Source organism: Sorghum bicolor, chromosome 5 (assembly GCF_000003195.3).
Source record: "Sorghum bicolor cultivar BTx623 chromosome 5, Sorghum_bicolor_NCBIv3, whole genome shotgun sequence".
NCBI lineage: Eukaryota > Viridiplantae > Streptophyta > Magnoliopsida > Poales > Poaceae > Sorghum > Sorghum bicolor.
This window is the reverse complement of record NC_012874.2, coordinates 69,413,836-69,428,758: the sequence shown is the minus strand read 5'-3', so window position 1 is coordinate 69,428,758 and position 14,923 is coordinate 69,413,836. Positions and strand designations below refer to the sequence as shown.

Genomic DNA, 14,923 nt, shown 5'->3' with positions numbered 1-14,923 from the left:
ATGCTTTAGCAAGCTTATATTCTGCACAAATAACCTTGCATGAGTATGGAGGGTCTTGCCAACGTGTGGTAAACCAGGTCAATTGCGGGATTGAGACAAATTGCATGTAGTGCCATGGAATTTGACAGAGTTGGGAACAGAATCGGTCGTACCCATGACCGAGGAATGAGTAACGGTGGTGAAAACTTGTGCTGATTCTCATCGTGTGTGTTAACGACGTGGTGCCCGTTGGGCCGAGCACAATTGAACTTGAGAGATAGGCTTAGATCCTAAGTATTTATTGCGTAGTATTTTTTGCCAAATACCCTCGGTTATGGAAAGCTTTAAAGCCGCTTACTTAGAAGAGCTATATTCTTGATGTCAAATATGTTTATATATGGCCAGACTTCTCAAGTGGAACAAACTAGGCCAAACTTCTCAAGTGGAACAAGCCTCCATATATTCGTAGAGCACCTCCCTTACACTTTTATTTTCGCTTCATGTAAAAAATAAAATCAAAAGTGCTACAAATTGTAACAACAAGGATTATAAGCTCGCCCTCATTCTCCCTAACATTCGAGATGGTACTAAACCTACCGACTAATTAATTACAACTCTTCATGTGCCATACGCCCTGATGACGGACGGACGCTGTGCTTAAACAACGCCCTGGCATGATGGCACGTACTGATGCGCCGGCGGCAACGACGAGGCTCCCCGACGCAACAGATAGAATCGAGTTCATGGGCCTCCATAAGTTGTAAGTAATCTCCGGCCCAGACACGTAAAAGCCCATGAGGTGGTCCAATTAAACAACCTTGTCGTTTTGGGCCAGACACTTCTTGCATCTTGTAGCGAAATACAGTTGCAGTCGTCTCTCGTCTCATCGGTGATTTGCAAATGGGCAACCGAATTATCAATCAATGGCAGGAACTCGGAGGCAACTCTTGTATGCAGATCATCCTTACTGGATATACTCCGTATTATGTACTAGACCCTTGCTAGAACACCGAGGATCAGAACGCCAAGATAAAAAAAAGCTTGTATGCCACGTTCTAAAAACAAAAGTCACGCAAGTGTTTGTTTGCCAATCATAGGAAATTAATTTAGCAAAGACTGATACTTCTGTCTTCCCGCAAAAAAAAAAAAAAAAAAAACAGACTGACATTTCTTTCCCAGTATAAGAAAACCTATCCATATTTGTCATCATCAATCAATATAATAAGTATGCCAATCATCGTAACAAAAATAGTACATGAATCGTCATTGTTCAACATAGTGACAACCTCTTGGAGACCCTTTGGCACTTCCCAGCCCCAGCTTCACGCCCAGCTTTCACGGAGCCTTGCCAAACACTACCCTATTTGGATGGAAAGCATCTTTGAAGTATTGGAGAAATACTATGGTTTTATGAATTAATTTGGTTTTAAAAGCTACTAGGTGTTTGGATGCAACAAATCTTGTAGTCTCTAAAAACATGCTTTTATCAAAACTGTAGGTTTTCGGAGTTTTAGAAATTCCATTCATGACCACTTCTTTTCTAAACCATGGTTGTCTTTTGTGATACAGTTTTTTAAAACCGTATTCAAACAGGCCTGTGGAACTGGATTCTAGTAGAGAGCTGACGAGAATCACTTCTTGATTTACATTACAAGCTGAGAGCCCAAAGACCCGCTCTCCACCGCTTCCCACGGCTCCCTATTATTTTCCACAAGAATCACTTCACAATTGATTTTCACCTGCTCCCCACCTTGCTCCCCCACAAGAATCATTCTTTCGGAGAATCAAGAGGTGAAGCTCAAGAATCAAGAATGTGAGCTCTACCAAAGGTATCCTAACCTATGATTTGATCCATAGTGCCATCATCAATAAAATCAAGTATGTTTATGTTCTTCCAAATAAGAATAAAGTATGTGGACCATTATTGTTTCACATAGTTACATATGACCTGAGATCACTTATATAACAACATAATGCAAACAATGTGGTTCACCTACAGGTCGTATAATTGCAATTCAATATAAAATGGTAATTATCCCAGGAACAGAATAACACACATTGTCCATAAGTGCATATAAAGATAGAATAGATAATCCCCATGATTGCCTCCACTGCCCCAAGGAAATGTCACCCGTAGTTCCCACCACCAATCCATTACCTTTCCATTGGCATGTTAACTTCCATGATTGCTATCATAGACTCAAATGTGACAATGACCCTACGTAATAGGATTAGATATTAGAGGTTAGTAATGTGAAAATGGAAACAACTGTAACTATACTATAACAGGGAGTTCGAAAAAATAACTATAATAGAGGGGAAAAACAAACATAAAACAACAGCTGAGTTGAGCATTATAGTTTATCAGATACATTTCCATGCCTCTGTATGTAAGACTCAAAGCGGGAATAATTCTTATATTTAGACTAGTAAAAACTTTAGAACAAAATATACATGCATTTGTGCCTAAATCTCCATGTGGTTTATTGTCTTTATTTGCGTACCCACAATGTCATCTAGCTAATCTAAAATTGTGGCTTCCAATATTATATTTGCATAATTACTTTAGCTACACTAGTAATAACTAAGTAAAAACATAGCATTTTTTTATGTAGAAGCTGGAAACTACTTCCTTTCTTAAAATGTCTTTTTTTGTTGTTGTTTCTTGTTTTTGTTATAATGCCATGGAATTAGGCACTCAATTTTGACCTCAACAAGTATAAGTTAAGGCTTATTGCTTCGGATCGTCCAAGTTTTTATGTGTAATACTCCCTCTGCTTTTTTTATAGGCCCATTATATTCGAAAAAAAACAAACATCAGACTTTGACTAAAACTCCCTCAATTTCAAACTGTAGGTCACTTTGGCTTTGTCCTAAGTCAAAATTTGCTAGGTTTAACCAAGTTTATACAAAAAATTGCAAATATCTGAAACATGAAACTAGATTCATTACATACACCATGAAATATATTTTAAAAGTATATTTGTTTGATATTCTAGATGATAATATATTTTTCTATAACTTTATCAAAGTTAGACAAGTTTGACTTAGGACAAAACTAAAAAGACTTACAATTTGGAGGGAAATGAGTAATTAATTAATTATGCTTAGTGTACAAATGTTGGAGCAATAAATTTATGTTTTGTAGATCTTATATTACCCTGATTTTGTAGCAATTGATAATACATTGCAAGAGGAATTGGTACTAAGGCTATACTTCTATTGACTTCTCATAATACACTATATAAGAAGAAATGAAGTATCATACTATCATTTACTTCCATTGATCACTGTAGAGCTTGCTATATAAAACATTCTTAAAATAATGCTAGCATCAATTGCTCCATTTGTTCCATTTCGTCATTTATATGTACTTCCTACAAACCCCATGGCAATTCAGAGAATATCATCTTGTTATTACATGGGAGCCACATCCAATTAGTATTCCAGTAGATGGATAACAAAGCTAAGAAATAAAATATTAAACTATTGATTTACGTAATTGAAAGTAACCAATTAGGTTGACAACGAAACAAATAAATCAATCACTGATTCAATTTGACTACAATCTATGGGGTAATCCTCAACACAAAATTGTTAAGTAACGGCAACAAGTGGTTGAGTTCAGCAACTCCTCGTAGTTTTTTTTTTGTTGGGGGGGGGGGGGGGGACGAAACCACATAGAACACTATTGACTCGAGATGGTAAAATGGAGCCATGGAGAAGATAAAATTGTTTGAAGCATGCAAAAAACCAGGAAGGCTCCTTGTTTCAAAGAGAGGATGCGTTATTCACATTCAGTTTGATGGTCAGAGGTGAATTAGAAGGTAAGCAGTGGTAGTACCTTGTTATGTCATTTGTGTCTGTCACGAATACCATATCATGTGAGCTGCTGTCCGTATCTGGAATGTGAACCATTTTCTCAAGCCTACATAGTTAGGAGACCAGCATTATTTATGATTGTTGCTTTCAATACCTAATAAAAACGTTTCATGTCACTGGATTAAGCAATGCAGTGCTTGGCGAAGCGTCCCGCAAACCGAAAAAGGAACTAAAAAACAAGCAAATGGAGACAATGCTAAAATAAAACCAAAAAGAAGAAACCAGAAAACAAGCAAATGCAAACAATGCTAACAAAATAAAGCACTTGTTCTTTTTTATCAATTAGATCAGTTACAGATACTCAATCACCAAAGCAGCCAGTTGTGCTAGTTGTTGGACACAATTAGTATGTTTGAATCATGGAATACTTGTGTTTTAATAAAAGATGAAGGAGTATATTGAGCAGAAGCTTAAATTACCTGTATGTACTGGCATGCCACAAACATACAGTCCCGTCATCTAACATGGTAGCAAATATTGGAAGCCTTGGGTGGCAAGCAACGCGTCTCGTTTTGCGCCCATTCACACCAAGAGTGTGAACAATTTTTCGCGTCTCCAAATCCCTTATCTGATTTTCACACAAATAAGAGAAAGGAGAATTATTAGGCCAATTACTGTCCCCCATATATATATGCACACAGCTGTTATCAATGTTATTAAGTGTTACGAAAATAGTTGTTAGTGTATGATATTGTTCACCTCAGAGTTGGGTGATGTACATTTTACACATGCACAATCATGAGGTGAACTCAAAGTAACCATCAAGTGCTGATGACTGGGAGCGAAGAAATAATCAGCATTGAATGGTCCCTTCATTGTGGCTGTAAGACTGGAAGATTTAATGTTCCCAACCTAGAAATTTCATGCAGAGAAGAAATCTTGTAACATCAAATATACAAATGACTCCTTGAATAGCTGAATTAGTCGATTTTTCACTAATTATGGCATAGATGTACAAGGGTCAGATTTAGTGAAGAGGAAGAGGATAACAAACCATTGCTCTGTTAGCATAGGTGACACAAGCAAAAGTGTTGGCGTCCCTTGGGTTAAACTTGAGACTGCGCACACCATCCTTGAGAACACCAGAAGTGGTCACATCAAATTCTTGAATTTTCTCCCAAGTCCTGCTCCAGTCCCAATGCTTGATCCTCCCATCAAAAGCCGATGACGAAAGAAGGTACGGCTCGCTTGGATGGACTGCCAACGAGTCGACAGATTTTCCATGGTAAGCTCTGAATTTCTTGACCTCATAAAGCTTAGTGTCAGCATAGGCATAGACATATATGTATCCGTCACCATCCCCCACTGCCAACCATTTCTCTTGAGTGATAAATTTGACTGAACAAAGCCAATGTGGGGCAGACTTCTCTTCAATGTATTGAGAATATTTATGTATTAAGCCTGCAAGGATGCTCGGCACCTTAGTGACCTGCAACTTGGACACACGTTTCTGCCAAATAATGAACATATTTGAGTTTCACCACCATAATTTTTACTGCATTCGCAAGCATATTATACTAAATATAAATATAGCAGTACTGATACCTGCTTCTGGTAGTCCCAAATGTAAACAGTCCCTCCCTTATGAGTAGTCGCGATCCTGTGATGCATATAGTTCAAATCAGAGGAAGTCTTGGACTACTAATATAGGAGTTGTATCACTTCGATGCGCTATACATATGACTCACCATGTCTTGATGGGGTGCACATCAATGGATGTAATCAAGGTCATATTCTCGGTTGATCCTGACATGATCTGGTATAACAAGTTGATGCAAATAGTTAAGAGAATCTGCAAGATATTAAATGATCGATCTACTGCACATAAAATGTTAAAGAAAATTATCTACGAGCAATTTAGTTGAAGAGTTCTGTTTTCATTCAAACGCAGAAATTTTGGAAGGAAAAATGGAATATCCAAAGTCTAATCAGGCCACATGCGGGCATCTTGAATCATGTAAAACTTGTAACTATACCTGCGGGCATCTTGCTGGCTCACAAATGATAGCTGGCAGCGTTGCCCAATACACATCAGCCTGCAGCTTCTTGGTATGTGCCATAAAGCCACTGTCCATAGTCAACTTGCCACCAATGGATGACTCCAATTCCACAAGGTCATGCTTTGACTGTAAGACAATCATCAGCGCCTCAATCTTAACCGTGTCTTGGGGAGATTCATGCGCCTTCATTGTCACAGATACAACCAAAGAGGAATGGGGCTCCAATATCATTGCTGTTCTTGTAAATTGCTCATTTGTTGGTTTAACCCAGATGCCAACATAATGTTCTGTCTTGTTGGTTAGGGTCACTGGGCATCGAATAGTTTCCTTATTTGAATCGAAGGAAGCTCCAGCAGCATAGGCCCCAAATAGCTTGCTAGTCTCAGAGGACAGGAAGCCTACCTGCAAGAAGCAGCATAAATCAAGTCCCAAAAGGTACCATGTTTAACACACCATGTATAACAAATGGTGGACTCCAGCAATTACAAACAACTTAGATTTCCCATCAATTTAAGGATGCAGCAAAGCTTCCCTGGAATTCATGTTTGCATGTTACAAAAGGTACCTTATAACTGCCTGCCTCTCCAGGTACCTCAGATACACTGATTACTTGTTGCAGCTGGGATGGTGCTGGAGAAACTACCACTGAGTGCGCCTTATCCACCAACTTGAAGACAGAGATACTTGTCTATGTAATGAATGAAGATCATCAAAACAAAACATCTCATAAAAACAAGCATTGTATCAGGTTGACAAAGAATTAATGACATATGACTTCAGCTTAATTTCCAAATAATTACAGAATATAAGAAATCCCCTGATGACTAGACATGTACTCTCATGATCTTCTAAGTGTAATATCTGGTCAGAGCTAGATTTGATGTGGATATATATTTGTCCAATATGGACCTCATTAACAGTTGGTCTATATTCTATACTTAATTCACCGAGTAGCACACACAGCGAATAAATCCATATGGATCATAGACAGGATGTAATATTATTATTGCCTCTGGATAAGGCCTGAATATGTCGGAAACACCCTGTTTGCATAGCATTTCTTCCCACATATACCTCACAAGATTGAGACTGAGGTGGACAATTAATTATGCCTTTGGCCAGCACAGGATGAGCAAATGACTGGAAACTTTCATGTGTCAATTTGAACTGTTTGATATGTCGCAGGAAAATCCACTTTATAAGGGGGGTAAATCAATCAGACCATGGGGTATCCTTTTCTATGACATCAGACTTCAGACCAACTATGACATTGATTCATCAAACAACAAACTATGACAATGACTTTCATCGAACAACAATCAAAAACAATGATTCATATATAGATTAATCATGGAATGATACCTCTTTGACATCTTGTTCAATCAAACTTTCCACTGAAGTAGACATGGCTTTGCCTGTTGTAAGACAAACAAACACATGTCATATTCTAGATAACCAAAACATGGTACCATTAATAAGAGCATTCATGACCAGAGGTGGTAATGTTCATATGCAGGAACAGATCTGTAAAAGATGATGATGCTATGGGACTAGCTAGCTAACTGGCCATGGCATGCCAACAATGTGTAAAAAGAGAATTACGATGAAAAGGATAGATACGTACTTCTATAACTTTTTAATCATCTCTTCCGATACTAACAAGATCCCCAATACACAGCTTTCACCATTATTTTTTCTAAACATTTGTTAGTCACAAAACTTACACAGCATATTTTATGACAAACCATGTAATAACATTTTGACATAAGTTTGACTTCATCTATTCACGAACAACATAAATTTGTGAACAGTCAAAGTCAAATGGAAGTTAAAATCTTACCATCTGATAAGGAAGCACATGGAGCATTGCTATCACCTAGTACCTTGTTTTTCCCAACCTTAACTTCATGTATGCAATTCCCAAATCCCAAAAGAAATCAAATGCCTTAACATACGTGAGTAAAAAGTGAAGCTAAGAGGGTAACATCGACCCTTATAAGTTATAACCTACAAAATTCATAAAAGTAAATAAAATGGACAAATTCGCATTAGATAATCCCAGCATGCAGCAAGTGAGCATACTAAAATAGATAATCCACCAGACTAGAATAGATAAAATAAGTAATATATTTGGAAAAATCTCCACAGCAAGCCAATTGAGCATATTTCTGCAGATACCGGCTTACCTGGCAAATTCTGTTTTATTTATCTCCCTTTTAACTCTATCATTTTGATAACTACCGAGATCAATGGTTTGCACCAATCTTTCCATCTGAAACAGCGAGAGACAATAAAATTTAAGTACAGTAATAATTAGCACAAGCATGCATGAAGTATAGCATTTATTATTAGAATAAGACAAATAAATTTTGGTGCCATACTCCAAAATCAGTACCTAATATATATATTACAAACGGTGTGGTAAGCTAAATCAACAATGATACCTCTCGTTGCAGATCGCCATCAGGAAGAGCAGCAGGTATTTCCTTAGTAACGATGGCTGGTATTGACCTCTTAGAAGCGATGTCGGCACGGAGAGCAGCAACATTTTCCTTAATGCCATCCAACATTGAGGTGTTATATGCAGCAATGGCAAAGGCTGCTACATTCAAGTTCCGTGATAAATCATCCTGAACCCGGCGCAACATATTGGCAATGTCGTCAACCTGGATGATGGAGAGCACAATGTTCTTCTTTTGGCAGGCCTTGATGTCCTTCATTGCACACTTCAGGGCCTCCTCCAGGCCGTTCAACACATCACTCAATGCATCACTCACTGAATTGTCCTCTGCAATACTCAGCCCCTCCACAACAGCACGCACTCTATTCAGGAGCTCAGTGATAATGTGGCAGTCCTCTTTGTTGTGGCGGAACGTCCCGACCATATTGTTGACCATGAGGACCAATTGTAAGATCGACTGCACGATGCTCAATGGATCGGCCATCTCCGGGACTCTACCTCTGTACAGGTGCTGTTAATCGTGATCAATTGGTAGGTCGTTCTACAAGATTATAGAAGACACAGGTATTAGTGTAATAATGGAACTGAAACTGTAGGTAAATTAAATATGGTTAGAGGAATGAAAGCTCCCATGATCTTCTCAGCAGGCGTAACATAACAATCGAATTAGGTTTAGTAGTTAAACTACGAATATCATAAGCAAATAGAATCAGATTGCACAAACATACTACAGAAGAAAAGGTTTGAAGGTGCTGTGCTACAAGTGACGTGCAAGGATAGTCTTGTAGCATGTAAGCAGCTTGTTCTGTTCCGAGCCGAGCAGGTGATGCTCAGTTGTTACACGGACAACAATGCGGATCAACTAAAGATCCTAAGAGAAATTAAAGGCTCCATGATCTTATCTGGGGCTAAACAAACTAGGAAGGTTTAGCAGTTAAAGTAGGAATGGCAAAAGAATGTAGAATCGGCTCTCCTCACCTACTCAAGCTAACAGCTAAGAGTGTAGAACCAAAAATGACATGGTTTGAAGGTGACTGTGCTGGTGAGGTCCAAGTCCAAGGTTGCTCCTAAGCAGCCTGTTTGGCTGCTGGTAGTTCTGCTCGGAACAGAGCAGGGGATTTTCAGACAATCAGACTCGAGACAAGGCAGAGCAGAGGGTCTGGATGGTATGAGGAGTGAGGAACATGGTTTGGATGGGGGGGCAGATGCTCACCAGCGAAGGAATCACCGATGCGGGGAAGGGGAAAGATTCCGGCCGCCTCGGATCTACTGCTCCCCGAGGCGCTTCCCCCGCGTAAGATGATCCGGATTACGTCGAGCAACTCACCAGGAGCGGCTGCGGCGGCGGCGGCGCGCTCGGACGAAGGCAGAGGCGAGGAAGAGTGGGGTTTTGCTCCCCCCTCCGCGGGGTTTTCTAGGAAATGCAGCAAGGAGAGGAGGGTTTGGGGGGGGGGGGGTGATCAACAGCGGCACGGCACGGCACGGACGCCGAGTTGGCGGTGGCGGTGGCGGTGGCTGGTGGCCAGCTGGACGTGGCCGCGTGTCGCCTTCTGGCATTTGACCGAGGGGCAGGAAAGATCGAGAAAGAGACTGCGTGGGAGGCTGATTGGGCCACGGCGTCGCGCGCTTGTGTTGCCGGCCACTGCGAGACGGCTGGAATCGGCGGCAACGGAGGCGGCGGCGGCCGCCACATAGGAGGAGATCTTCGTCCTTGTCTGGGCCGATGGGCCTCCGTGACGTCGTAGATTGGGCCAAAAATGGAAGTGAACTAGCCCGACGATAGTACAGTTTCCTTCCTCGTTTATATGAAACCGGATTTTTATTATATAACCTCTTCATGGAGTATGTGTTTTTGCACCTCATAAGCATTTTTGGACGGTGGTTTTGTCTGACATAGCGCTGTGTCAGCTACGAAAGAGGTAGATTAGACCTCTTATAGATTGATGATAGTTTAGAAGAGGTATATATAAATCGAACAAGAACTATTTTTTAATATTTTTTAGAAAAATTATGTGATTAAAAATCTTATAGTTTAGTCTACTCTTAGAAATTTTATTTTAGCTCATAAAATTTTGAAACTAGTTTGGGAATTTTCCTAAGTGATTTTTGTTGTAGGACGCTGCCTAGTGCTTGGCAACCGATTTATTCTGTTAGGAAATTGTGACCTTGCCACTGTCCAGCAGATATCAATTCATTAATCGTCTGAAAAAAATAATAGCTATTGCATTTTTTTAGAATTGCATAGTATAATGTAGATATCACAACGCATGCACACTCACCCCTATGAATACACATACTTAAATCCTATCTCTATGAGCACCTCCGAAGGACTGACAGATCACGATATTCACAAAGTCGACAGATTACGAGATTTACGAAGTGACCATAGGTGTCTCGCTGTCGACAGAGACATTGCCTACCACTAAAAGTATAGCGCCTTTAAATCCTTAAATAAATCCATGAAAATGCTAGCACCTGTGCCAAGTCGAGAACTTAAACATGGGTGGGCAGGTTCCACAACAAGGAACCCAGCAACATATTGCATACATGTTGATGGAAAAAGCTTCTTCATCATCTCAAGTGTAGAAAAACCGAGAAGCATAGAACAAGTAGCATGCACAATCATAAGTAGCTAAGCGCTCATACTCCTTCTGTTCTAAATTATAAAACATTTTCTTTTTCTAAATACATTGATTTTATTATGTATCTAGATATAATTGTATATATTAGATACATAGCAAAATTTATATATCTAGAAATAACAAAACGTCTTATAATTTATAATGGAGGGAATAAATCATAGCTGCACAGTGCATGGAAGTTACTGAACAGATCAGTAGTAGTAGCATTACCTTCTCCTGCTTCCATGAAACACAGTGCAAACTTTAGTTACTGAACACTATCATATCCGAACACAGCCATATAAGACAAAAGCAATTGGAGCTTTCGTAGGAGGTGTACAAGGCAACCCTGATATCTCATCAGAACCTGAAACTCTTAGTTTCAGCAAAGTAAAGGTTGACAAAATGACATTACACCGACACCGAACAACAATGTTTCTACTTCAACATACATACTGATGAACCAGCTGAAAAAGCAACAGAGTCAGCATCTGAAGATACAGCCGAAAAATAACATTTCTCCAAGTCATCGCAGTTTACAGCAGTTGATAGAATAGAACTACCAGGCAGGCACTGACAGGATCAAGTTCATAGTAACAGAACAAGATAATTTTGCATGGATGCATCACCCTTGCTGCGAGCCCTGCAGATAGTAATGCCAGCCGCCGCCATTTCCGAGATGTTGGTCTCGCTCAGCGTGCCGTCGCCGATGCGCCCTTGATATCCGCTCTCGCAGCCCATCTTCGCAGCTGGCGATCGACTGGGAAGGAAAAGGATTGAGCTCGTCGTGTGGAAATTCGATCAATCAACGGATCAGTATTGGAAATTCGTATCTGTGGTTAAGGTCTGGCCGAACTGCCACGTTCAGCAACTGAATGTACTGCCCGCCGGTATTGGTCACGGCGAATCGAGCCCCTGGCCAACAAGCCCAACGTACGGCCGCTGCCTGCCAGGTGGCACCATAGTTCTTGGACATCTGACAGCACCCTGTCATCATCACTCTGTTCGCTTAAATTTATTTGCCGAATTTGTTAGCCATTCAACAGCCATTGCCGGCGAGGTTGTGGATGCTGACGAGCAGCAAGTTATTATTGGATTCAACAAACTAGAATTATCAAGCTTTCATTTTAGTGCAGATTGCAGTTTTGACAACAAGGAAACCAAGTAGGAGAAAAATTACTAAAAAGGGTAACTCAATGATATGAATGTGCATGGGCATGCTGAACTGAAATCGACATTAGGGCCTTGTTTAGTTCCCGAAGGAAAAAATTTCACGATATTGTAGCATTTTCGTTTGTTTGTAGTAATTATTGTCTAAATATGGACTAACTAGGCTCAAAAGATTAGTCTCGTCAATTCCGCCCAAACTGTGCAATTAGTTTTTATTTTCGTGTATATTTAATACTTCATGCATGCATCTAAAAATTCAGAATCTTGAAAAATTTTGGATTTTTGGGTGGAAGTAAACAAGGCCTAGATTTGGAAATAATAAAGAGAAGGTGAAAATATGATACGGTATCACTACCATATTAATCTTTTCCAAGGTGGGTATTTTTTTAATTTTTCAAGGCGGACAACGAAAATGCCTCGGATCAAAGATCACGGTAAATTGGACCTTTTTCGATGTATGGTTTGATGCCCACCTCGGTTACTAAAATAAAAAACAACAAAAAAGAGAAATCCATGGATAGGCCTATTGAGCCCATCCACGGCTGCAGCATCCGCGCATGCATGCCACCGCTTGTTAGGGCCACTGAACGGTGGTGCGGGTTGATAGATCTGTCGCTAGAGGGCACCTCCCCACTAGATCTACTGTCAAAGGACTTCAACATGCCAGATTTGTGCCATGGATGGAGGAGAGGAGGGGCGTCGCTGCTGCTCACCTGTGAGAGAAGAGGGAAGAGTGAGGAGGTGAAGAGAGGAAGATGGGGAACTACCTCGACGTCGTCGTGCCACCGCGATGACCTTCCTCTTTAGATCTGAGGCACGAGTGACCTCCATCAGATCCAACCGCTGGGGGCGCTTGCCATGGATCTAGCCAAATCCGTGGTGAGAGAGAGGGGCCACACCTGCTACACTGCTGCTAGAGTAGCACTGCACCCGCCGCGCCGGAGAGCCGAGCAAGGAAGAGAGAGAGGGAGAGGGCGGAGGCGTTGCTTGGGTGCTGCTCGGGATAGGGAAGGGAGGGGAGGGGAAGGGTGAGTCGCGAGTAGGGATGAAAACGGATCGGATACGAACGGATATTAGCGATATCATATTTGTTTTCATATTTTTGGTCAGATTCGAATTCGAATACGGATAATGTCAATCATATCGGATAAGATAGGATTGGATGTCGACATCATAAATATACGATTTCAGTATTCGGATACGGATATGGTATCGGATGTTGAATATTCGGACTCAGATACAGATAGATCTGAACCCCTCTAAACGAATTCGGCATCGAATACGCTCGGAAAATATCTGTACTGTTTTCATCCCTAGTCGCGAGGGAGGAGGGGCGCATCGTGAGGGAGGGAGTTATGCGCCGCGCTCGGTCACATGACAGGGAGAAGGAGAGAGTGATAATGAAAGCCTAGGGCTACGTATTTATACATAGAGCGCTTATCGGGCCTCGATTTGGGCTTGTTTGGGCCTCGACCTTTTTTCTAAGGCAGGCAAGTTAGGAGGTCGGCCTCCGAAAATGGTCCTATTTTTCAAGGCGGGCCTTTTATAAGGCTCGTCTCAATTAATAGACTGTTAATCCAATTTTGTGAGGTGGTTATTTTGTTTGTGATCGCTTTGGTTAATCCGAGGCATTAACCGAGGCGGTTCAGAAATCTACCCGCCTCCGAAGCTTTTTGGAAAGGTCACGGAAAATATTTTATATAGTAGTGTATACTGCCTACATTGTATACACTCCAGCCTAATCCATTGCAGATCATGAATAAACAAATAGTAGCAGAACTATTGTTTTTTCCTTGCAATACCATGAAGCCTGATTTCTACCTGACGGCTATGCAGTAACATTTACAGCTTAGCAAAGTGTTTAATACATGAATGATGAAAGAGCCGTGATGTTGATCCAAAATCTAGGAAATTCTACTATGTACCCTACAAATAAAATTTAGCAGGCACATGTGCTCGCAGAATCTCTAAATACCTAATATTGTGGAAATAAGAGATAAATGAGAAGGACGTTTTGGAATGAGAAACCAGAGGAAACTCGAGTGATTGAGTGAGGTGACACGGAGCTTCAGCAGCAGAGTGAGAGACGGGAAGGAGAGGAAGCTCACCGGCAGAGCTTCAGCAGCAAAATGTCCTTCCAAAACTAACTGAAATAAACTGTAGTGCTTCATACAGTGGTTTATTTACTTTGTGGCTTTACACTTTGCAAAGTTCCCTTAATGTGCTGACTAATTTGGAGTGCTGCAGCAAGTCAGCGAAAACACAGGACCAAAAAAACAAAATTAATCACATGTGATAGAGCTGCCCACTCTCTAGTGTTGACTAATTAATCTACAGCCCAGAAAACTCTACTTAGCGCAACTGAATTCCTAAAAAGTGTGTAGCAGCCTCTAGTCAGTTGTGTCCTAAAAATTCAATCTAGCAAGAGCCTAGCGAGCTAAGGGTCAACCTCCCTGGCACACAGCGACGAAGCCAGCAGTGGGGCTAGGGGGGCTCCAGCCCTCCCTACCGCTGCTGGTCCAGTGGAATTTTTAGTTCTCTCCTTCTAATTTTAGACACAAATTTATAAGGTAGGGTGGGTTGAACACTTTATTTTTTAGATATATTTTGTGAATTTCATCATTAATCTATATTTACGAGGAGTAATAGCAGAGGTAAGTTGATGTCGAACTTTTATTCATCAGCTCCTCCTAAATTTTTTCCTGGCTTCGTCCCTGCTGGCACATCACTCCTCGGCATTCAAGTTCAAAACTTGGAAGTCACCAGCTCATGGCTGACTTTAGTAAGCTCTGAAAGGACATTATATTATC

The 14,923-nt window shown here is 40.8% G+C and overlaps 1 protein-coding gene across 5 annotated transcripts; it reads right to left on the bottom strand.

Annotated features, from left to right (window-relative positions):
• LOC8070193 lies at positions 1,841-9,783 on the bottom strand. Of its 5 annotated transcripts, XM_021460840.1 has the most exons (15): positions 9,536-9,782; positions 9,301-9,418; positions 8,306-8,863; positions 8,048-8,133; positions 7,702-7,868; positions 7,224-7,276; positions 6,427-6,549; positions 5,838-6,263; positions 5,550-5,617; positions 5,407-5,461; positions 4,856-5,311; positions 4,561-4,713; positions 4,281-4,429; positions 3,824-3,907; positions 1,841-2,197 (listed from the first exon to the last, which is right to left on the bottom strand). In XM_021460840.1, the coding sequence occupies exons 6-15, from the start codon at positions 7,266-7,268 to the stop codon at positions 2,134-2,136; spliced, it is 1,623 nt and encodes a 540-aa protein (XP_021316515.1). In that variant the 5' UTR covers positions 7,269-7,276; positions 7,702-7,868; positions 8,048-8,133; positions 8,306-8,863; positions 9,301-9,418; positions 9,536-9,782; the 3' UTR covers positions 1,841-2,133. The 5 variants fall into 5 exon arrangements, with proteins under 5 accessions (XP_021316515.1, XP_021316513.1, XP_021316514.1 ...); XM_021460838.1 differs by lacking the exon at positions 9,301-9,418; XM_021460839.1 differs by lacking the exons at positions 7,702-7,868; positions 9,301-9,418 and having other exon boundaries at positions 9,536-9,783.

Bases quoted from the DNA above. Each gene is read 5' to 3' on its own strand.
- LOC8070193 (XM_021460839.1), bottom strand. From the start codon at position 7,268: ATGTCTACTTCAGTGGAAAGTTTGATTGAACAAGATGTCAAAGAG. The intron at 6,550-7,223 runs GTATCATTCCAT...TTCATTACATAG, and splicing joins TTGAACAAGATGTCAAAGAG to ACAAGTATCTCTGTCTTCAA. The intron at 5,312-5,406 runs GTATCAGTACTG...ATTATTTGGCAG, and splicing joins TTTGGGACTACCAGAAGCAG to AAACGTGTGTCCAAGTTGCA.